This window comes from Erpetoichthys calabaricus, chromosome 5 (assembly GCF_900747795.2).
Source record: "Erpetoichthys calabaricus chromosome 5, fErpCal1.3, whole genome shotgun sequence".
Classification (NCBI taxonomy): Eukaryota; Metazoa; Chordata; class Cladistia; order Polypteriformes; family Polypteridae; genus Erpetoichthys; species Erpetoichthys calabaricus.
This window is the reverse complement of record NC_041398.2, coordinates 158,951,286-158,976,877: the sequence shown is the minus strand read 5'-3', so window position 1 is coordinate 158,976,877 and position 25,592 is coordinate 158,951,286. Positions and strand designations below refer to the sequence as shown.

Sequence of the window (25,592 nt, the reverse complement as noted above, 5' to 3'; positions counted from 1 at the left end):
GGCAAACGGCTGGGGGCCGCCCTGGTTGCTTTGGGGACCACGGGAACGGAGCTTGGAAGCTCAACCCTATAGGAGCCCATGGTCACCACAAGGGGGCACCCCAATGCCTGAGGAGCCCTGCCCCTCAGCACTTCCGCCACACCCGGAAGTGTTGGGGGGAGGAAGACCAGAGACACCCGGAGTGCTTCCGGGTGCACGGCCGGTAGTTCCACCACACTGGGGAGTGTCAGCGGAAGTTAATCGGGAGGCACCTGAAGCACATCCGGGTGGGGATAAAAGGGGCCGCCTCCCTCCATTCGGGGGCTTGAGTCAATAGTGGAGAACACGGAGCTCGGGAGGAGAGGAGTGGAGGTGGACCTGAGAGAAAGAGGCATTGTACAGAGGCCTGGACTTTGGGGGAGTTTTGGGGTTGTGTGTGGCACTTTGTAAATATAGAATTTGTGAATAAACGTGTGTTGGGTGAACCACCACTGTTCGCCTGTCTGTGTCCGGGCTGTTTTCCACACTACCCAAGCCCCTATATTGGATTAAGTGGGTTTGATATTGTATTAATGGAATGGAGTATTATACTATATTAAGGGTATAATCATTTTAAATAATTGGTATATTCATCTAGGCGAGAAACAGCAGCTTGAAATACAGAAAGAAGCAGATTAAGATATGCACAACTTTTTTGAGGTGTGGAGGCTCAAAGAAATTACCAAAATGAAAACAAATCAGACACTTTAAATAATTGATTAGTCTAAAGCAAAGGTTTATTGCGGAATAACACACACAGATACATATTGAAACTGCCCAAGTGTGTGTGTACTTTCACACAGACAGGTTCCTTGTTATAGAATTAACATACATCATATATCTTTATCAATTTGCATTTCTTGGTGAGAACAAATAATCTTAAGTACATCAGCGATCAGGCTAATGATAAACATGAGAGGTCTTTCATGTCCCACTCTCATAGCCTTGCTCTATGTCCCAAAATATGTTTTTCTGACCTTTAGCTTAGCACACATAATCTTAAACCACAGGTGGCAAGCTTCACAAGTTATTTCTGTAATAATTAAAATTTATATGATAAAGAACCAAGGATAATGATTAAATGTACATCACTTATTTGCAAAAGTGTTTGTCTCAATACTCATGCTTTCAGGCTTTCTTCCAAAGGTCCCCAAAACCCAACAAAGATTTAAAGCTACCTAGAAAATTGTGGAAAAGGATCAAATCTTGCATATTCAGAAACTTTCTTGTACTATAGGAAAAATAAATTAAAGATGCTAGATCTGAACTCTTAACAGTGCAGTGACATTAAATAACACAAGCAAGCCCTTTCATCTATACTAATAAAAGGCAAAGCCCTCACTGACTGACTCACTCACTCACTGACTCACTCATCACTAATTCTCCAACTTCCCGTGTAGGTAGAAGGCTGAAATTTGGCAGGCTCATTCCTTACAGCTTACTTACAAAAGTTAGGCAGGTTTCATTTCGAAATTCAAAGCGTAATGGTCATAACTGGAACATATTTTTTGTCCATACACTGTAATGGAGGAGGCGGAGTCACGTATCGCGTCATCACGCCTCCTACGTAATCACGTGAACTAAAAACAAGGAAGAGATTTACAGCACGAGTCGCACGCGGCAACGAAGGTAAATGACGTTAATTTTTGACTGTCTTTTAATACTGTGTAAGCATACATATTAACACATGTGCAATTAAACGTGTGCATTTACGGGGTGATTTCTCAGGCTTAAAAGCTCACCTTTTATCAAACGCGGGAACAAAGGTAACTGACGTTGTTCACTGTCTTTTAATACTGTGTAACCATACATATTAACACATGTCCAATTAAACGTGTGCATTTACGGGGTGATTTCTCAGGCTTAAAAGCTCGCCTTTTACTAAAAAGGTAAATGCAAAACTATTTTCAATCAGTTTATTGAAACGCTCCCGTTAAGGATTGCAATAACATATTCGCGAGATAAAAGAACGAAGTAGGGGGAAATGGAGGAACAGCCGCAAACAGCGAAGAGCAAAAAATTAATTAAACAATTGAGAACGGAGCGACTTAAGCATACAAGCATGTTCATAAGGGAAACAAAGCACGGTGTAAAACGTAACTTTCAATTAAGTTTATAGAAACGCTCCCGCTGCGGATTGCAATAACATATTCGCGAGATAAAAGTTTAATGACAAGACACGAGGTATAAACGAACCACACGCCGTGGCGCAACGTTAGGAGCAACAGTTTCAACCATTCTATGATCTGCTTCTCGCAACTGAATGACGGCACATGGCGGATGTTAGCCGACTTGCTGACCGCAACGTTAGGGGCTTCAAGTATGGCGCTGACGCCACATCTCAGTGCCAACACTTTGCAGACTGTACTTAAAAGACACTCCCTCCTCACTGGACAGTTAAAAACACCAATCAAACTAACGATGACATCAAGTATTACCCAATCAAAAGTAGGAAAGGAGGCATCTTCATAAAATGCGTGTGGGATGATTTGCATGAGACGCTACTTTAAAAAAAAAATGATTAAAAAAATACGAGATAAATCCCGTCCAGTATTGATTCAAAACGGGACGCGCAATTTCATTGTCAAACGCGGCACGATTCCGTATTTTAAAGGACGGGTGGCAACCCTACAGTGCCAGGTAACCACCCATACAATCAGATTGTGATTCAGACTAGGAATGCAATGAATGTAATTACCCCGATCTACATACAAGGCGAAAGTCTTGCAACATTCAAAGATGATGGTTTGGGATAATTAGTACTTATTAAGTACACCATGGAACATAAAAGAGCTTATGAAGCCTTGAACCGAAAAAAGCAACATCTCAGAGATCGTACAAAAAAAAAAGGAGGTAATGTCGTTTTACTCGCTGTAGATTTTAGTGAAACATTACCAGTTATTCCACGAGGGAGACCAGCAGATGAACTCAACGCTTCTTTAAAATCCATGCTTCTCCCACGGTCGGTTATATGTCACGTGTTCTCGGGTAGGTACACCAAAAAATGTATACATTTAAGCATGTAATGGGCAAAGAAAAAATGAGGTATACCCGAAGGCACTGCAGTAGTACTCAATGTAACTTTACTTCTTAAATGTTAATGTTTTACTGTTTAATAATTTATACGCTTCTTATATATTGTTCAAATTCTTTTATCAAAATACCAGTGACAGCGCAATGCACGATAACATGGAGTGAATACACCATACGCATCTGCCCACGGCCGCCCTGGTGTGCGCAGATAGGAGTTGATTCTAAAATAAAATAAACATAAAAAGAGTAATACAATCATCACCCATAAAGCGGATAGCAGACGTGACGTATTATATGTGTACCAGATTTCAAGTCAATAGGTGAAACAGTTTGCAAGCTACAGGTGATTTAAAATCCTGGACAGACCAACGAAAAGCCACGGTAGCAAATTATACAAGAAGATTTTACTGTTTAATTATTTATATTTATATGAAATGTGCTTCTTATATATTACTTCATATTCTCATATGATAATGATGTTAATGTTGTTTATATTGATTTCTATGTTATTGTAAGTGCATCTATGTGTGTATATGTATGTATGTATGTATGTATGTGTATATATATATATATATATATATATATATATATATATATATAAAAATATATATATAAAAAATATATGTGTATATGTATATATAATATATCTGTATATGTGTGTATATGTGTGTGTATATGTGTATATGTATATATATATGACAGCAACACTCATAACAATGACAACACAATTACATTGACAATCATGTTACGTTATTTTTAAAATGTTTCCTTTACTTTTTCATAACCTCTTTAACACACTACTTCTCCGCTGCGAAGCGCGGGTATTTTGCTAGTCTATAATAATAAAAGGCAAAGCCCTCACTGACTGACTCACTCACTCACTGACTGACTCACTCATCACTAATTCTCCAACTTCCCGTGTAGGTGGAAGGCTGAAATTTGGCAGGCTCATTCCTTACAGCTTACTTACAAAAGTTAGGCAGGTTTCATTTCGAAATTCAAAGCGTAATGGTCATAACTGGAACATATTTTTTGTCCATACACTGTAATGGAGGAGGCGGAGTCACGTATCGCGTCATCACGCCTCCTACGTAATCACGTGAACTAAAAACAAGGAAGACATTTACAGCACGAGTCACACGCGGGAACGAAGGTAAATGACGTTAATTTTTGACTGTCTTTTAATACTGTGTAAGCATACATATTAACACATGTGCAATTAAACGTGTGCATTTACGGGGTGATTTCTCAGGCTTAAAAGCTCACCTTTTATCAAACGCGGGAAGAAAGGTAACCGACGTTGTTCACTGTCTTTTAATACTGTGTAACCATACATATTAACACATGTCCAATTAAACGTGTGCATTTACGGGGTGATTTCTCAGGCTTAAAAGCTCGCCTTTTACTAAAAAGGTAAATGCAAAACTATTTTCAATCAGTTTATTGAAACGCTCCCGTTAAGGATTGCAATAACATATTCGCGAGATAAAAGAACGAAGTAGGGGGAAATGGAGGAACAGCCGCAAACAGCGAAGAGCAAAAAATTAATTAAACAATTGAGAACGGAGCGACTTAAGCATACAAGCATGTTCATAAGGGAAACAAAGCACGGTGTAAAACGTAACTTTCAATTAAGTTTATAGAAACGCTCCCGCTGCGGATTGCAATAACATATTCGCGAGATAAAAGTTTAATGACAAGACACGAGGTATAAACGAACCACACGCCGTGGCGCAACGTTAGGGGCAACAGTTTCAACCATTCTATGATCTGCTTCTCGCAACTGAAAGACGGCACATGGCGGATGTTAGCCGACTTGCTGACCGCAACGTTAGGGGCTTCAACTATGGCGCTGACACAACATCTCAGTGCCAACACTTTGCAGACTGTACTTAAAAGACACGCCCTCCTCACTGGACAGTTGAAAACACCAATCAAACTAACGATGACATCAAGTATTACCCAATCCAAAGTAGGAAAGGAGGCATCTTCATAAAATGCGTGTGGGATAATTTGCATGAGACGCTGCTTTAAAAAAAAAAATGATACAAAACATACGGGATAAATCCCGTCCAGTATTGATTCAAAACGGGACGCGCAATTTCATTCTCAAACCCGGCACGATTCCGTATTTTAAAGGACGGGTGGCAACCCTACAGTGCCAGGTAACCACCCATACAATCAGATTGTGATTCAGACTAGGAATGCAATGAATGTAATTACCCTGATCTACATACAAGGCGAAAGTCTTGCAACATTCAAAGATGATGGTTTGGGATAAGTACACCATACAACATAAAAGAGCTTATGAAGCCTTGAACCGAAAAAAGCAAGATCTCACAGATCGTAAAAAAAAAAATAGGAGGTAATGTCGTTTTACTCGCTGTAGATTTTAGTCAAACATTACCAGTTATTCCACGAGGGAGACCAGCATATGAACTCAACGCGTGTTTAAAATCCATGCTTCTCCCACGCTCGGTTATATGTCGCGTGTTCTCGGGTAGGTGCACCAAAACATTTATACATTTAAGCATGTAATGGGCAAACAAAAAATGAGGTATACCCGAAGGCACTGCAGTAGTACTTCATGTAACTTTACTTCTTAAATGTTAATGTTTTACTGTTTAATAATTTATACGCTTCTTATATATTGTTCAAATTCTTTTATCAAAATAACACTGACAGCGCAATGCACGATAACATGGAGTGAATACACCATACGCATCCGCTCACGGCCGCCCTGGTGTGCGCAGATAGGAGTTGATTCTAAAATAAAATAAACATTAAAACAGTAATACAATCATCACCCATAAAGCGGATAGCAGACGTGACGTATTATATGTGTACCAGATTTCAAATCAATAGGTGAAACGGTTTGCAAGCTACAGGTGATTTAAAATCCTGGACAGACCAACGAAAAGCCACGGTAGCAAATTATAGAAGAAGATTTTACTGTTTAATAATTTATATTTATATGAAATGTGCTTCTTATATATTACTTCATATTCTCATATGATAATGATGTTCATGTTGTTTATATTGATTTCTATGTTATTGTAAGTGCATCTATGTGTGTATATGTATGTATGTATGTATGTATGTATGTATGTATGTATGTGTATATCTATACTTATAAAAGGCAAAGCCCTCATTGACTCACTCACTCACTCACTCACTCACTCACTGACTGACTCACTCATCACTAATTCTCCAACTTCCCGTGTAGGTGGAAGGCTGAAATTTGGCAGGCTCATTCCTTACAGCTTACTTACAAAAGTTAGGCAGGTTTCATTTCGAAATTCAAAGCGTAATGGTCATAACTGGAACATATTTTTTGTCCATACACTGTAATGGAGGAGGTGGAGTCACGTATCGCGTCATCACGCCTCCTACGTAATCACGTGAACTAAAAACAAGGAAGAGATTTACAGCACGAGTCACACGCGGGAACGAAGGTAAATGACGTTAATTTTTGACTGTCTTTTAATACTGTGTAAGCATACATATTAACACATGTGCAATTAAACGTGTGCATTTACGGGGTGGTTTGCATGTTCTCCCCGTGTCTGCGTGGGTTTCCTCCGGGCGCTCCGGTTTCCTCCCACAGTCCAAAGACATGCAGGTTAGGTGGATTGGCGATTCTAAATTGGCCCTAGTGTGTGCTTGGTGTGTGGCTGTGTTTGTGTGTGTCCTGCGGTGGGTTGGCACCCTGTCCAGGATTGGTTCCCTGCCTTGTGCCCTGTGTTGGCTGGGATTGGCTCCAGCAGACCCCCGTGACCCTGTGTTCGGATTCAGCGGGTTGGAAAATGGATGGATGGATGGATTTACGGGGTGATTTCTCAGGCTTAAAAGCTCACCTTTTATCAAACGCGGGAACAAAGGTAACTGACGTTGTTCACTGTCTTTTAATACTGTGTAACCATACATATTAACACATGTGCAATTAAACGTGTGCATTTACGGGGTGATTTCTCAGGCTTAAAAGCTCGCCTTTTACTAAAAAGGTAAATGCAAAACTATTTTCAATCAGTTTATTGAAACGCTCCCGTTAAGGATTGCAATAACATATTCGCGAGATAAAACAACGAAGTAGGGGGAAATGGAGGAAGAGCCGCAAACAGCGAAGAGCAAAAAATTAATTAAACAATTGAGAACGGAGCGAGTGAAGCATACAAGCATGTTCATAAGGGAAACAAAGCACGGTGTAAAACGTAAGTTTAAATTAAGTTTATAGAAACGCTCCCGCTGCGGATTGCAATAACATATTCGCGAGATAAAAGTTTAATGAGAAGACACGAGGTATAAACGAACCACACGCCGTGGCGCAACGTTAGGGGCAACAGTTTCAACCATTCTATGATCTGCTTCTCGCAACTGAATGACGGCACATGGCGGATGTTAGCCGACTTGCTGACCGCAACGTTAGGGGCTTCAACTATGGCGCTGACGCCACATCTTAGTGCCAACACTTTGCAGACTCTACTTAAAAGACACGCCCTCCTCACTGGACAGTTAAAAAGACCAATCAAACTAACGATGACATCAAGTATTACCCAATCAAAACTAGGAAAGGAGGCATCTTCATAAAATGCGTGTGGGATGATTTGCATGACACGCTGCTTTAAAAAAAAAATGATAAAAAAAATACGGGATAAATCCCATCCAGTATTGATTCAAAACGGGACGCGCAATTTCATTCTCAAACGCGGCACGATTCCGTATTTTAAAGGACGGGTGGCAACCCTACAGTGCCAGGTAACCACCCATACAATCAGATTGTGATTCACACTAGGAATGCAATGAATGTAATTACCCTGATCTACATACAAGGCGAAAGTCTTGCAACATTCAAAGATGATGGTTTGGGATAATTAGTACTTATTAAGTACACCATGGAACATAAAAGAGCTTATGAAGCCTTGAACCGAAAAAAGCAACATCTCAGAGATCGTAAAAAAAAAAAGGAGGTAATGTCGTTTTACTCGCTGTAGATTTTAGTCAAACATTACCAATTATTCCACGAGGGAGACCAGCAGATGAACTCAACGCGTGTTTAAAATCCATGCTTCTCCCACGGTCGGTTATATGTCGCGTGTTCTCGGGTAGGTACACCAAAAAATTTATACATTTAAGCATGTAATGGGCAAAGAAAAAATGAGGTATACCCGAAGGCACTGCAGTAGTACTCAATGTAACTTTACTTCTTAAATGTTAATGTTTTACTGTTTAATAATTTATACGCTTCTTATATATTGTTCAAATTCTTTTATCAAAATACCAGTGACAGCGCAATGCACGATAACATGGAGTGAATACACCATACGCATCTGCCCACGGCCGCCCTGGTGTGCGCAGATAGGAGTTGATTCTAAAATAAAATAAACATAAAAAGAGTAATACAATCATCACCCATAAAGCGGATAGCAGACGTGACGTATTATATGTGTACCACATTTCAAGTCAATAGGTGAAACGGTTTGCAAGCTACAGGTGATTTAAAATCCTGGACAGACCAACGAAAAGCCACGGTAGCAAATTATAGAAGAAGATTTTACTGTTTAATAATTTATATTTATATGAAATGTGCTTCTTATATATTACTTCATATTCTCATATGATAATGATGTTAATGTTGTTTATATTGATTTCTATGTTATTGTAAGTGCATCTATGTGTGTATATGTATGTATGTATGTATGTATGTGTATATATATATATATATCTATAATAATAAAAGGCAAAGCCCTCACTGACTGACTGACTGACTGACTCACTCACTGACTGACTGACTCACTCATCACTAATTCTCCAACTTCCCGTGTAGGTGGAAGGCTGAAATTTGGCAGGCTCATTCCTTACAGCTTACTTACAAAAGTTAGGCAGGTTTCATTTCGAAATTCAACGTGTAATGGTCATAACTGGAACCTCTTTTTTGTCCATATACTGTAATGGAAGGCAGCAAGATGGCCGTAGGAGACTGAGTTGCGTGTCGCGTCATCACGCCTCCCACGTAATCACGTGAACTGACTGTGAACTCAGTACGTAGAAAAGAAGGAGGAGCCCCAAAGAGCGCTGAAGAAAACATTCATTACACAATTGACAAGGCAGCGAAACAATAAGAAGCGTGTGAGTGACGCATACAAGCATCTTCATAAGACACGAGGTATAAAAAAGCACGGTGTAAACCGTAAGTCTAAATTAACTTTATAGAAACGCTCCCGCTGCCGTTTGCAATACTGTATTCGCGAGATACAAGTTTAATGAGAAGACACGAGGTATAAAAAAGCACGGTGTAAACCGTAACCTTAAATTAACTTTATAGAAACGCTCCCGCTGCCGTTTGCAATGCCATATTCGCGAGATACAAGTTTAATGAGAAGACACGAGGTATAAACGACAGTTTGCATCACTTTGTAACAGAGTTAAAATTGCTGTAGCGAGAAACTTTTAACTGCCGGGTCTTAGCTAACATTAAATAAACCCGTGGACATCACAACATCACACAAGAGAGCGGCTCACGTGAAGTGACTGAACGCAGCAGGAGTGATCACTTCCATAAATCAAACCTGTTCAAAAAACACATTACACAATTGATAAGGTAGGAAAAGAATATGAAACAAAGCACGGTATAAACCGTAACTTTAAATTAAGTTTATAGAAACGCTGCCGTTTGCAATACCATATTCGCCCCTGCGAAGCGTGGTGATTTTGCTATATATATTAAACTATTTCAACCATTGTATGATCTGCTTCTCGCAACTGAAAGAGGGCACCGTGGCAGAAGTTAGCTGACTTGCGAAGCGCGGTGATTTTGCTATATATATTAAACTATTTCAACCATTGTATGATCTGCTTCTCGCAACTGAAAGAGGGCACCGTGGCAGAAGTTAGCCGACTTGCTCACCAACCACAAGCGTTACCTGGTAGGTAACCACCCATACAATCAGATTGTGAATCAGACTACGAATGCCTGCAATGTAATTACCCCGATCTACATGCTGTCAAATGAACGAACCACACGCCGTGGCACAACGTTAGGGGCTTCGCCTCTACGTCCGAGGATCGATTCCCATAAGGGAGTGCAGTGACTGTGTACTCCTGATGAGCCCACAATTATGGCGAAACACGTGTCGCATACTATGCATCTTCAAAGCACGGTGTAAACAGTAAGTTTAAATTGAGTTTATAGAAACGCTCCCGCTGCCGTTTGCAATACCATATTAGATGACTTTGTAACAGAGTTAAAATTGCTGGAGCGATAAATTTTTAACTGCCGGCTCATGTCGCGTGTTCTTGGGTAGGTACACCAAAAAATGTATACATTTATGCATGTAATGGGCAAACAAAACATGTACTATACCCGAAAGCACTACAGTAGTACTCAATGTATCTTTACTTCTTAAATGTTAATGTTTTACTGTTTAATAATTTATACGCTTCTTTTATGTTATTCAGATTCTTTTACCAAAATACCAGTAACAGCGCACTGCACTATAACGTGGAGTGAATACACTTGACATGACCATTCATAGTATTTATCCTCTTTCTCTGTACGTTTACCATTCGTTTGCTCAGAGGTTGATGCACTTGCTGCTTAATGAGCAGCTCTTCACCCTAGCGTCCCGCTGCTTCTCTCCTTTCGTCGGCATCTTTTCCCGTTAAAACTGATTTTTTTTAAAACTTATTATGTTTTCTTTAATTTTTCAGTTAAGCTGGCACTTAAGTCTTCAATCTGCCTCAAGAATGATTAGCGAAGGTGGTAGACAATGAAAACGTCAGCCGTACGCATCCGCCACGCACGCACTGGTGCGCGCAGCTGTGAGTTGATTCTACAATAAAATAAAATAAAGATAAAAAGAGTAATAACTTGCAGCACCGCTATTCAATTACACTTGCCTAACTTCTCTCCTAAGGGGAAATACTGTGGGATCTGGGCATCCGTCAAAGCAGCAATCACAAGCCCGATTAGAAAGCGGGAAGCTGTGATTTGTCCTCTCCCTCCCATGTAACAATCACAGCCCGTGTTGCAACGCACTATGTATGTATATGTATATATGTGTATGTGTGTGTATATGTATGTGTATATATATATATATATATATATATATATATATATATATGTTCATATGTGTGGGAAAGCGAATAGTAGACGTGACGTAGTATATGTGTACCAAATTTCAAGTCAATAGGTGAAACGGTTTGTGAGCTACAGCTGATTTAAAATCCTGGACAGACAAACGAATAGCCACGGTAGCGTATTATAGAAGAACATTTTACTGTTTAATAATTTATATTTATATGCAATGTGCTTCTTATATATTACTTCATATTCTCATATGATAATGATGTTAATGTTGTTTATATTGATTTCTATGTTATTGTAAGTGCTCTTTATTTGTGGAAAAATAAATTTGGCAATTAAACTTATTTTATACATACATTTTATTTTTTTCTCTTGCACTCACTGAGCGAATCCACTGGGTAATCAGCTATATATATATATATATATATATATATATAGATATATATATATAGATATATATATATATAGATATATATATATAGATATATGTGTATGTATGTAGATATACAAATATGTATATGTATATATATGTATATATGTGTATGTATGTAGATATACAAATATGTATATGTATATATATGTATATATGTGTATGTATGTAGATATACAAATATGTATATGTATATATATGTATATATGTGTATATATATATATGTAGATATACAAATATGTTTATGTATATATATGTGTCTGCATGTGTGTATATATATATATATATATATATATATATATATATATATATATATATATATATATATATGTATATATGTTTATGTATATATATGTTTACATAACCTCTTTAACACAGTACTTCTCCGCTGCGAAGCGCGGGTATTTTGCTATATATATATATATATATATATATATATATATGTATGTGTATATATATATGTGTGTGTATATATATATATATATATATATAGATAGATAGATATATGTGTATGTATGTAGATATACAAATATGTATATATGTTTATATATATGTAGATATACAAATATGTATATGTATATATATGTATATATGTGTATATATATGTAGATATACAAATATGTATATGTATATATATGTATATGTGTCTGCATGTGTGTGTATATATATATATATATATATATATATATATATATATATATATATATATATATATATATGTATGTGTATATATATGTTGATATATGTATATATATGTGGATGTGTATATGTATATATTTATGTATATACAGTATGTTTATGTATATATATGTTTACATAACCTCTTTAACACACTACTTCTCCGCTGCGAAGCGCGGGTATTTTGCTAGTATATATATATATATATATATATATATATATATATATGTATATATATATATATATATATATATATATATAAAAAATATATGTGTATATGTATATATAATATATCTGTATATGTGTGTATATGTGTGTGTATATGTGTATATGTATATATATATGCCAGCAACACTCATAACAATGACAACACAATTACATTGACAATCACGTTACGTTATTTTTAAAATGTTTCCTTTACTTTTTCATAACCTCTTTAACACACTACTTCTCCGCTGCGAAGCGCGGGTATTTTGCTAGTTATCTTAATAAAAGTGAAAAGCAAGAGGGGAATAATTCTCTAAATTTCACTAAGACGGGCAAAGATAATGGCAAATGTTTAAAAATCTTGAGTAGCCATCATAGATTTTGAAAATTAATATGCAAAATCATTACTAACATCTTATGAAAATCAGATTATTGTACCTGTCACGTAAGTGAACCAGCCGCTGTGGTGCAACATCAAAGGCTTTGACTCAGGTGCTGACATCCGAGGTTCGATCCCCGTAAAGTAAACATAACCTGATGAGCCCCAAACAAGGCAAAACACATGTCATGGACTCTTTGTATTATTTGGCAGGTATATATACATATAGACAAATATTGTATATGGTGTTTCCCAGGGAAATAATTTTAAGGTCTTGGGTACATTAATCAAAAGCATTAATTAATGCTGAACTGGAGGGGCACCAATGTATTGGGGAGGCGTATGTGTAGGGTAGTCGAGGATTGTTTAAACTAGGGAATGGGGGGGCAGGGAGTTTAGGACAGGCCAGGTTTAGATCTATACATGGAAGAACAAACAATGGTGTAGAAACAAGAATGCATAGTAATGTAAATTCTAAGCAAACATTTAAATGTAGAAGGAGTAATACATTAAAAATAGCTTGCCTTAATGCTAGAAGTATCAAAAATAAGGTAAGTGAGTTGGAGTTATATGTAGCAGAGCATAATTATGATATTATAGCAATAACGGAAACCTGGCTAAATAACAAAGATGGGGATGAGTGTAACATAGAGGGATACACATTTTTTAGGAAGGATAGACAGAACAGAAAAGGAGGTGGGGTTGCTGTTTATGCCAAGCAGGATTTAAATGTAATTCTTCTTCAGTTGGATGATGAGCCCCATCGTAGTGAGGACATGTGGCTTCGCCTGGAAAATATTAGGGAAAGAGGTCTTATTTTAGGAGTGTGTTATAGACCACCCAATTCAGACAGTAATTTCAACACACATCTTTTTAGTAATATCAAAAAGGCAAGTTTACAGGGAGCTATGATAGTCATGGGGGACTTTAATTATCCAAATATTAACTGGGATAACCTTACAGATGGCGGAGTACAAGAGCAGGAGTTTTTAGAAGTAATCAATGACTGTTTTTTAACACAGCATGTTAAAGCACCAACACAGGGTGAAGCCTGTCTGGATTTAGTATTTTGTAATAATCAGGATAGAATTGAGGGTGTAGAGGTGATTGAACCACTAGGGTCAAGTGACCATAATGTAATACAATTCTCAGTATTTTGTAAGAGTGCAGATGCAAAGACTAAAATTGTTAAGTTGAACTTTGGTAGGGCTAATTTTGAGCAGATGCGACAAAGTCTAAGTAGGATACACTGGGATAAGCTTTTAAGTGTGGAGACAGTCGAGGAGCAGTGGAACAGGTTTAAAAATGTTTTACATGTAATGCAGGACAGATACATACCTAAATTTGGAATTAATAGGAATCTAAAAAAAACTCTATGGTGGATTAATAAAGATTTAAAAAAGAAGTTGCAAAGGAAAAAACTGCTTTATAAGGCATATAACACTAATGACTGCAAAGTGAATTGTAGAGCGTATGAGAACATGAGGGCAACCATTAAGAAGGATATCAGGAAGGCTAAAAGACAGTTGGAGAGGAATATAGCAGATAAGGTGAAAGAAGACCCTAAAAGATTCTTGTAGTATTTTAGTAGTAAAAGAACAGTCAAGAAGGAGGTCAAGTGCATCAGGAATAGTAAAGGGGAATTAAAAGATACAGACAGTGAAATAGCGGATGCCTTAAACTTACATTTTTCTGAGGTGTTTACAAGTGAGCAAGTGGATAACCTCCCAGAGGTAACAGGGACTACTAAGGAGGTACTGAGGGATTTGGAAATTGTAGAGGGAGAAGTACTGCTCAGATTAAATAAGCTGAAATCGAACAAATCACCAGGACCAGATAATATTTATCCTCGTGTTCTTAAGGAGGCTAGTGAGTACATATATAAACCCTTGCCGCATATTTTTAGGAAATCACTGCGCACTGGAGAGATTCCGAAGGACTGGAAAATGGCAAATGTAATCCCATTATATAAAAAGGGTGACAGGGCAGATCCAAGCAACTATAGGCCAGTAAGCTTAACATGCATCACAGGAAAATTAAGGGAAGGAATTATTAAGGATAAGATCGAGCAACACCTGGCAAGGACAGGAGTTATTCTAAGCAGTCAGCATGGGTTCAGAAGAGGGAGGTCGTGTTTTACTAACATGCTGGAATTCTATGAGGAGGCAACAAAAGGATACGATCAAAGTGGAGCTTATGATATTATTTATCTGGACTTTCAGAAAGCATTTGATAAGGTGCCACATGAGAGGTTGGGCATCAAATTAAAAGAGGTGGGAGTTCAGGGTGATGTTTGTAGATGGATGCAGAATTGGCTCAGACACAGGAAGCAGAGGGTGATGGTGCGAGGAACCTCATCAGAACTGGCTAATGTTAAGAGTGGTGTTCCACAGGGGTCAGTGCTAGGGCCGCTGCTATTTTTAATATATATAAATGATTTAGATAGGAATATAAGTAACAAGATGGTTAAGTTTGCAGATGATACCAAGAAAGGTGGATTAGCAGATAATTTGGAATCCGTTATATCATTACAGAAGGACTTGGATAGCATACAGGCTTGGGCAGATTTGTGGCAGATGAAATTTAATGTCAGTAAATGTAAAGTATTATGCATTGGAAGTAAAAATGTTAGGTTTGAATACACAATGGGCGGTCGGAAAATCGAGAGTACACCTTATGAGAAGGATTTAGGAGTCATAGTGGACTCTAAGCTATCGACTTCCCGACAGTGTTCAGAAGCCATTAAGAAGGCTAACAGAATGTTAGGATATATAGCACGATGTGTGGAGTACAAGTCCAAGGAGGTTATGCTCAACCTTTATAATGCACTGGTGAAGCCTCATCTTGAGTACTGTGTGCAGTTTTGGTCTCCAGGCTACAAAAAGGAAATAGCAGCGCTAGAAAAGGTCCAGAGAAGAGCGACTAGGCTGATTCCAGGGCTACAGGGGTTGAATTATGAGGAAAGATTAAAAGAGCTGAGCCTTTACAGTTTAAGCAAAAGAAGATTAAGAGGTGACATGATTGAAGTGTTTAAAATTATGAAGGGAATTAGTGCAGTGGATCGAGACTGTTATTTTAAAATGAGTTCATCAAGAACATGGGGACACAGTTGGAAATTTGTTAAGGGTAAATTTCACACAAACATAAGGAAGTTTTTCTTTACACAAAGAACGATAGAAACTTGGAATAAGCTACCAAGTAGTGTGGTAGACAGTAAGACGTTAGGGTCTTTCAAAACTCGACTTGATGTTTTCTTGGAAGAAATGGGTGGATGGTGCTGGCGAGCTTTGTTGGGCTGAATGGCCTGTTCTCGTCTAGAGTGTTCTAATGTTCTAATGTTCATTGTAACTCTATGAAAACTCTATGAAAACTCCATCGTATGATCAATCATTGATTTAAATGTGTTTCTTGAATCCCATTGTAACTAAAGTGCTCGCTAGCCTAGTCACTGTCACTAATCACTACATGCTTCTTGCTCTTGCACTGACTGTAGCAATGGGCAGCAATTACCAAACATACAGTAATGCAATGCAAATACAGTTCTTTGAACATCTGGGATACTAAGATTCATATTGAGGTTATAATATTTTTATTATGAAATTCAATAAAACATTTAAAGTTCAATATTTTTACAGATACATTGTACAACTAATTTAAATAATTTAGACTGTTAATAGTTACAAATTAATAAATATTTCTATTTCTTTTAAAAGTTTAGAACAGTCAGTGTTCTTAGGCTACAGCTAGCTTTACTTTCACACAGACATTTTTTGTATTGTAATTGCTTATCTGTATAAATGGGACAAAAGATAAAGGAAGGGTCAGGCTGAGGTTGATATACAGGTGCTGGTCATAAAATTAGAATATCATGACAAAGTTGATTTATTTCAGTAATTCCATTCAAAAAGTGAAACTTGTGTATTAGATTCATTCATTACACACAGACTGATGTATTTCAAATGTTTATTTCTTTTAATGTTGATGATTATAACTGACAACTAATGAAAGTCCCAAATTCAGTATCTCGGAAAATTAGAATATTGTGAAAAGGTTCAATATTGAAGACACCTGGTGCCACACTCTAATCAGCTAATTAACTCAAAACACCTGCAAAAGCCTTTAAATGGTCTCTCAGTCTAGTTCAGTAGGCTACACAATCATGGGGAAGACTGCTGACTTGACAGTTGTCCAAAAGACAACCATTGACACCTTGCACAAGGAGGGCAAGACACAAAAGGTCATTGCTAAGAGGCTGGCTGTTCACAGAGCTCTGTGTCCAAGCACATTAATAGAGAGGCGAAGGGAAGGACAAGATGTGGTAGAAAAAAGTGTACAAGCAATAGGGATAACCGCACCCTGGAGAGGATTGTGAAATAAAACCCATTCAAAAATGTGGGGGAGATTCACAAAGAGTGGACTGCAGCTGGAGTCAGTGCTTCAAGAACCACCACGCACAGACGTATACAATACATGGGTTTCAGCTGTCACATTCCTTGTGTCAAGCCACTCTTGAACAAGAGACAGTGTCAGAAGCGTCTCGCCTGAGCTAAAGACAAAAAGGACTGGACTGCTGCTGAGTGGTCCAAAGTTATGTTCTCTGATGAAAGTAAATTTTGCATTTGGCACAGAATCCACGTTGCGTGAGGTCCAGTGTAAAGTTTCCACAGTCAGTGATGGTTTGGGGTGCCATGTCATCTGCTGGTGTTGGTCCATTGTGTTTTCTGAGGTCCAAGGTCAACGCAGCCGTCTACCAGGAAGTTTTAGAGCACTTCATGCTTCCTGCTGCTGACGAACTTTATGGAGATATAGATTTCATTTTCCAACAGGACCTGGCACCTGCACACAGTGCCAAAGCTACCAGTACACGCCAGACCCAACAATTCAGAAGAGCTGAAGGCCACTATCAGAGCAACATGGGCTCTTATAACACCTGAGCAGTGCTACAGACTGATCGACTCCATGCCACGCTGCATTGCTGCAGTAATCCAGGCCAAAGGAGCCCCAACTAAATACTGAGTGCTGTACATGCTCATACTTTTCATGTTCATACCTTTCAGTTGGCCAACATTTCTAAAAATCCTTTTTTTTGCATTGGTCTTAATTGATATTCTAATTTTCCGAGATACTGAATTTGGGACTTTAATTAGTTGTCAGCTATAATCATCAACATTAAAAGAAATAAACATTTGAAATACATCAGTCAGTGTGTAATGAATGAATCTAATATACAAGTTTCACTTTTTGAATGGAATTACTGAAATAAATCAACTTTGTCATGATATTCTAATTTTATGACCAGCACCTGTATATGAATAATGACAATACAGCTGCAATAAACCCACCTAAAATAACATCCATTGAATTATGTGTTTGTATCTTTGACCAATAGCTCATAAATTTAGCATTTACACATTAATAAAATTAAACCAGTGGGCTGCAGCTGATATCAATTTATACATCCAGCTTCATTACAATTACAATTACAATTGTCATTAAGGTTCACATCATTGACTGTACAAGTGACCTTGCAGTCACTAAGGACTTATTCAAAGTTGCCTAAGAGTATTTACAATTTATTATTCAGAGCCAATTTGACAACATGAAAAGGGAAGAACGAAGAGCTTGTTGGTGGACGGCTACAAAATGTTAGCAGGTACCCTCTTTGTGGCCAAAACACCAGACAATACAGAACATCAGCAAACTTATAACATGGTGGAATGCAGGGTGTAGGCATACTGTAGGTGCTGCATGGAAAATTAACTATCACTGTCTTTGCATCATAGTGGTTTTTTTGTGTGTGTTTTTTTCTTATGCATTTTATTGCATTATACTTGAGTTATTCCATATATATTTGAGACATAAACACATCATGCACGGTGTGAAGAGGTGTGTGAATATTTAATGCCTAATGGAATTTATTTACTTTATTTAAGGATGCATGAATAATTTACTAATTTCTGCTAGACTGTCCATGTGGTAAGTATTTGTCTAAAAGAGAGTAAAATAGGTTTTGATGTGTAGGCTTATTGTCTTAATTCTATTATTCACATCCTTCCATCTAGTTACTTAACCTGCTTATGTAGGGAAAGATTATGGGGAAGGTGGAGCCTATTCCAGCAAACAGTGGCCACATGGCAGGGATTACATTGAACAAGTGCCTCTCCATCACAAGGTGCATGCACATACACACATGCACACAGAACAGGGCTAATTTAACAACGCCAATTAACCTAACCTGCATGTTTTCGAACTGTGGAATGAAACCGGAGTAGCCCAGACAGGTCATTTACTACTTATGTTATGATTTGTTCTAAAACCTGACTGAAACCTATCAAGAATAAACGTTTTGTTCAAATAGTCATTTAATTGCTGGAAAACTGCATTTTCTGAATTTTATTTAAACATGAAGTTAGAAAGATGTCTAAAGTTGTCAGTGGCAGAGGATTCTACATTATTTTCCATGAGCATGGGAGGTTAACTACAGTAGTGTAAATAATCTGGGAAAGCCTCAGTATCCAATGATGAGCTACTTTGTCAAGTACACGAAGTCTTTAAAAACGCCTTTTGGGATTCGGTCATGGGCACAAGTGGAAGGTTTTAGCTGAAACTTTTTTACAGAATTCAGATAAACCGATTTCAGTGAAGGAAAGTTTTCATTTAATAGTTATTGCAAAACATATCTCCATGACTTAAACTCACTTTATCCAGTTATATGGCTAATCCTTAACTGGCAGCATTAGGTGCAATGCAGGTACCAACCCTGGAAATTATATCAGTTATACTATCATACTTGAAACAGACAGTGCAGGCCTGGACAATATCTGTCTCAAGTTTGCATGTTCTTCCCTTGCTTTCCCATAGCTGCATTCATTACTTTCTATTATCACAGTAATGATGCAGGAGATATTAAGTAGTATGTCTAAATTGTCACCATTTGATTAAAACAGTGTGTGTGTGTTGGTATGTGTGTGAGAGAGTGAGCCTGCAAGGACTCCACCAAGTGCTACTTTCTTTCTTGTGCTCAGTGCTGCCAGCACAAGTTAAGTGGTTAGTTAAGTGGTTACAGACTGCTGTCACTGTCCTGCTCCACTGACAGACTGAGGAGATCGTTCCTCCCCCAAACTATGCTACTCTTCAGTTCCACCCGGGGGGGGGGGGGGGGTGGGGGGGGGGGTGGGGGGGGTGATAAACGTTAACATTATTCAAAGTTATTGTCTGTTTTTACCTACATTTTTATTACTCTTTAATTTAATATTTTTAATATTGTTTTTTTGTATCAGTATGCTGCTGCTGGAGTATGTGAATTTCCCCTTGGGATTAATAAAGTATCTATCTATCTATCTATCTATCTATCTATCTATCTATCTATCTATCTATCTATCTATCTATCTATCTAGAGAATGGATGACTGGCAAGATACATGCATATAAATGCATGCTAAAAAAGATATATCATAACAAAAATAGTTAATCCATCAAAAGAATTTTCCAGTAGTGCTAATGTATTGAATGAAGCTGAAACTTTGTAACAATTTAGATTATTTTCCAATTTAATATTTTAGCCCCAGTTTCAAAATTCCTAACCAATTATAAACCTACTGAATACCCCAGGATCCCCTTTCTGTCAGATTGTTTTAAATAATAAAAATAATAATAAGTTCTGTGAGTAGAATGTATTTTATTTTAGAACTAGAAGAGAACATGAAAATGCATTACTTTGCATTTTACAGAAAGGACATATTTCATCTAGGCAACTTTATATCAAGCTGTGCTGAGGGCATAGTGATATGCCTTAATTTAATTTAGACAGAGATATTGGGTGAACCTTATTTTACTGTATAATGTTGCATATTTACTCTCCAACAGCCTGAATGTCACCTTTGTTTAGGTTATCTCAAATTACATATCTGCTGTTTTATGACCTGTAAATATTTAATAATGTTCAGCTGGGAATGTCTGATTCACATTTACTACATAGTATCAATGTTAATGCACCAACAGTGTCCAAATCATTTCAGAAGTGTGATCACATTGAGAGGATACCACCTGTACGTTGTAATATTAGTGGGTTTGATCACCTGTCACAAAGGGCATTCATTCCTTAACTTTTTATGTGCCCAGTGTGGCCTACCCAATCACAAGCGAATTGATACCTTTTTTTCAACTGCTGTCTGATCTGATTGTGAGAGAAAGAAAAAGAGGCTGTGTGGGTGAATCAAGTGCTAGGATTGATCTGGTTGACTGGTACTTGTGAGGGTTGTTTAATGCAAATATGCATATTTGTATGCATATTTAAATTTATTTTACACTGAGTTTGCATAACTACCATTATAAATGTTTCCCATAATGCACTACATTTCCTGTAGTTAGAACAATCCTGTGTCAGATCACATTCATACCTCACATGAGCTGCTTCAGGGTTTGCTTGGAACTACATCAAAATCATTGTTTCCAGAGTGTCTGAGTGTATCTGTTTTGGTCTGCACCAAAATACAAAAAGAAAAAAACACTGCAAATGAACTAGGTGTAAAATTGCCTTGATTTAACACTTTGTAATCAGAAAGAAAACTTCTTTTAACATGGAAAATATATGCATGTGAACACATACATAATATGTACGGTAAATCAATTAATATGAAGCAATTATATTTTAACAATTTGAAACTTCAGGTCTTGTTTTGCTAATGACATTCCATAATAAATGTAGGCCAAATGCTAAATACTAATGTCAGGGTTAGGAAAAAAGTGAAGAATTCAGGTAGGTTAGTAGTCTCTCAAACGTATTCATAGCTCATAAAGACCCATAATAATCACAGCTTCTGTCTATTGAAGAACGGAAGTGGTCCTGTGAACAACAAACTGCATTTATTGCACCCTTTTGCTTCAGAAATTTCAAAAGACAAACCTGACCTGAAGATAAACATGACACAGGTATATGATAGGTGCAGGTTTGACTTTACTTCACTTCATTGTATTACCAATAAAATACTCATCACCATTACACTTTTTCAGTGTAGTATTTTAATTTTTTCATCTCACATTTTCTTTGCAATTAGATGGTGGATGGTGGGTGAGGGTTCACACAAACTTGTCTGTTCATTGAAACACTTGATCACCCTTTGCAATTCTTATGCAGCTGTAAGCAGCCTAGGGAATACCTAAAGACATAACGAGTTTAAGAAGAAGTAAAATATCTAGAAGGTAACTCCAGCACTATAAGGGGGTACAAAAATAAGAAGTTTATCATTTTTTTTACACTAAAGACTGTATTAGTTGAGACTGGTATATTTTGAGAGTAAAGGAGCCTTAAATACTTTTATATTATTTTTTTATGAAAAATACATACATCAATACAGTACATCCTATTTAAAAAACTCAACCTAATTTCAGACAAATGGAGAACCACATGGGCTATCCATACCCCATTGACTACAAGGCAGGAACAAATCTCATGAAGCCCACACTCACAAAGGGTCAGTTTAGTGAGCACTGTACACTACTAAACCTAAATGTTATTGCTATCATTCTTTCATTTTAAATAGGTTTTGACAGCTATTTCAACATTATCTCCAAATGACAAACAACATTTACATTCAGTATGAAATACTTATAAACTCCCTCATGTTTTTCATAATTGGCTCAGAGAATTCCATTCCCATTGCCATTTAAAGTGCACTTTCCTGCACAACATCAGGCTTTGATAATATCAGGTTATCCCAAAATGTTCTTTCTTATGTGGGGTAAAGATGAAGCCTATGCTTATTAATCATTCACCAACAACCACCTTTTAAAATATATTATATTTGTTTCTCTTCTTCCACACAATTACTCTATCCACACAACTGTTTAGCCAAGTATACATCAGCTAGACTGTGAAAATATTTAGCAGGCTTTTCTTGCTCTGTTTTAAAAATACTGCTTGTAAACAGAGTGTACTGATGTTGTCAAAATCTGGGATAAGTATGCATGATCCTGAAGTCCAGCAGTACCTGTAGTTTTCTTTCCAACTAAACTCCTTACCATTCATTCATTCATTCATTCATTCATTCATTCACCCATGCAGTAAGTCAAACATTTTCTGTCAGACAATAGCCATCCTCTTTTCTCTTCAATTCCAACTGTTGCCATCAGGCTGCAGATTTAGGCTTCCAAAAGTAAAGATCAACAGGTTTAAGAACTCTATTATTCCTAGAGCTATAAGCATTTTAAATTCTTTTACTTGTAGAGATGCTGCTAAATGTTAAGCTCTGCATTATTATTTTGTGTAATGTTGATAGTAATTATACTTTTTTTGTATTGATAATTAGTGTGTGTGTATGCAATAACATTGCTTGTCAAATGTTGTGTCTTTATTTATGACCTCTGTAACAATGTCATCTGTTTTTGTACTTTCCTGCTACAAACACATTTTCCTCTTGGGAAATAAAATCTAACTTACCTAACCTAACCTAACCTAACCTGACTTTCATAGTATCTGGCAATGTAACTTTAAGTCTTTTAAGCCATGTTAGTTCAGAATATTATTTTCAGCAATTGTATTGCATGTATTCAGTCATTTTCATTATGAACTGCAACAGATTTGTGGACAGAAGAGTTTTAAGTCTGAAACTTCAGTAAAGCCAAACAAGTTTTATTTTTTTGTAAAATCAATGTGAACACTTGTAACATTTACTAAATTATGTGAAGCTACATTTTGTCTTCTTTGTGCAACTGCTCTCCTATAACTTACTTGACATCTTCATCATTGGCATTGCAGGTGCCATGGAGGTAGTCCTGCAGGTCAGGAACTAGGCAAGTAATCACACAATCCAAAGACTTGAAAATAGAAAGAGTGCGTTGCCTCTTTCAGCGTATGAAAAAGAAGCATTTGTATCCAGTGGAGAGTGAGCAGAAACATCATCATGAAGAAGAATTTGGACAGCTCTCCTATCTGCTTTTCACTGATTTGCTTTGATATTTGCCAGAGTCAATCATTGTAATCTTGGCTGGCAGTGTGAAGCACGTAATTAACATGAACTAAACCCTCAACATCTTAAAACAAAATTGTGTCTTGCATGCACTGGCCTGGACCTTGAATTTTTTAGTGCAGGAGAATCATTATGACACTGATGTTTTGATTGTTGTTGGATCTCTGGTCATAGTTTCAATTTTCAATCTCAGTAATGAAATGCTTTTTAAATTTCTCTCAGTCTGAATTTATTATTTTGAGATTCTCCTTGAATGTGGTGATGCTTCATTTCAGGAATCACCATTCTTGGCCATCTTTAATTATTTATGAAGAATGGATTAATCTGACAAATAGCTAGTCCCAAATGTGTCTTTTCTCTCACATATCTTCACTATTAGATTCACCATTATAATTTGAGCAATGGTGAGGTTTTCTTCTGAAATTGGAGTCAAAGGTCAGCCAGACGTTGAATTATTTTCAACAGATACCGTGCACCATAAGAGAATTCCACAGCTCACCTTCTGAATTTGAATTTGGTATACGAGCTGGTCCTGGTAAATGTTGACTAGGGGAAAATGAATTAATATTGTTCTCTAGCATTAGAAATTCAGAATTAACATGACACCTATTTTTGAGTTTTTGGCATACACATTGACATGATTCTGAATCAACTTACGCTATACATATACACTATATGATAGAAGCTTACTATTTACATATTTTGCAAAGTCAGAATCATACTATACTTGTTTCAAGTTTTGTTTACTAACTACTCTTATTACTCTTTCTAGACACACACATACATCATTGATCCCAACCGATAACTGCAGGTTTATATTAGCCTACACATATTAACAAAAGCCAAACCTACACAAAAAACTACTTAAGTGTAAAGGCCATGTTTTGAGGCATTGGGGCTGAGGTCTAATCTGGCATCATTCAGTGCTAAGTAGGAACCAGTCCTGTAGAGAATCCCAGTCCATTGCAGGATCCACTCTTTAACACACCTACCTTCACCAATTAACATAATATTCACATCTGAAGGAGAATGTGCAAACTCCATGGGATTAATAAAACGTATCTAATCTAACCCTAATCTAATCCTAATCTAATTTAATTGAATAAAATAGATAGATAGATAGATAGATAGATAGATAGATAGATAGATAGATAGATAGATAGATAGATAGATAGATAGATAGATAGATAGATAGATAGATAGATACTTTATTAATCCCCAAGGGAAATTCATATACTCCAGCAGCAGGATACTGATAAAAAACAATATTAAATTAAAGAGTGATAAAAATGCAGGTATAAAAGACAGTAACTTTGTATAATGTTAACGTTTACTCCCCCGGTGAAATTGAAGAGTCGCATGGTGTGGGGGAGGAATGATCTCCTCAGTCTGTCAGTGAAGCAGAACAGTGACAGCAGTCTGTTGCTGAAGCTGCTCCTCTGTCTGGAGATGATACTGTTCAGTGGATGCAGTGGATTCTCCATGATTGACAGGAGCCTGCTCAGTGCCTGTCGCTCTGCCACAGATGTCAAACTGTCCAGCTCCATGCCTACAATAGAGCCTGCCTTCCTCACCAGTTTGTCCAGGCATGAGGCGTCCCTCTTCTTTATGCTGCCTCCCCAGCACACCACTGCGTAGAAGAGGGCGCGCGCCACAACCGTATGATGAAACATCTGCAGCATCTTATTGCATTTGTTGTAGGATGCCAGCCTTCTAAGAAAGTATAGTCGGCTCTGTCCTTTCTTGCACAAAGCATCAGTATTGGTAGTCCAGTCCAAGTTATCATCCAGCTGCACTC

General features: G+C 37.3%; 3 protein-coding genes across 4 annotated transcripts in view; 2 read left to right on the top strand and 1 right to left on the bottom strand.

Moving 5' to 3' along the window:
* The window catches only part of grid2 (glutamate receptor, ionotropic, delta 2), a 2,355,570-nt gene that overhangs the window by 1,015,644 nt on the left and 1,314,334 nt on the right, over positions 1–25,592 (top strand). The gene's annotated exons all lie outside the window — the stretch shown is intronic.
* The window catches only part of LOC127527824 (uncharacterized), a 957,746-nt gene that overhangs the window by 838,256 nt on the left and 93,898 nt on the right, over positions 1–25,592 (bottom strand). The window lies entirely within an intron of this gene.
* LOC127527823 (uncharacterized) overlaps positions 13,152–25,592 on the top strand; it is a 261,339-nt gene continuing 248,898 nt past the window's right edge. The window contains exon 1 of the mRNA XM_051927749.1: positions 13,152–15,079. Within this exon, the coding sequence (XP_051783709.1) occupies positions 13,284–14,408 (1,125 nt within the window). The 5' untranslated portion in view covers positions 13,152–13,283 and the 3' untranslated portion in view covers positions 14,409–15,079. The remainder of the gene's footprint in view (positions 15,080–25,592) is intronic.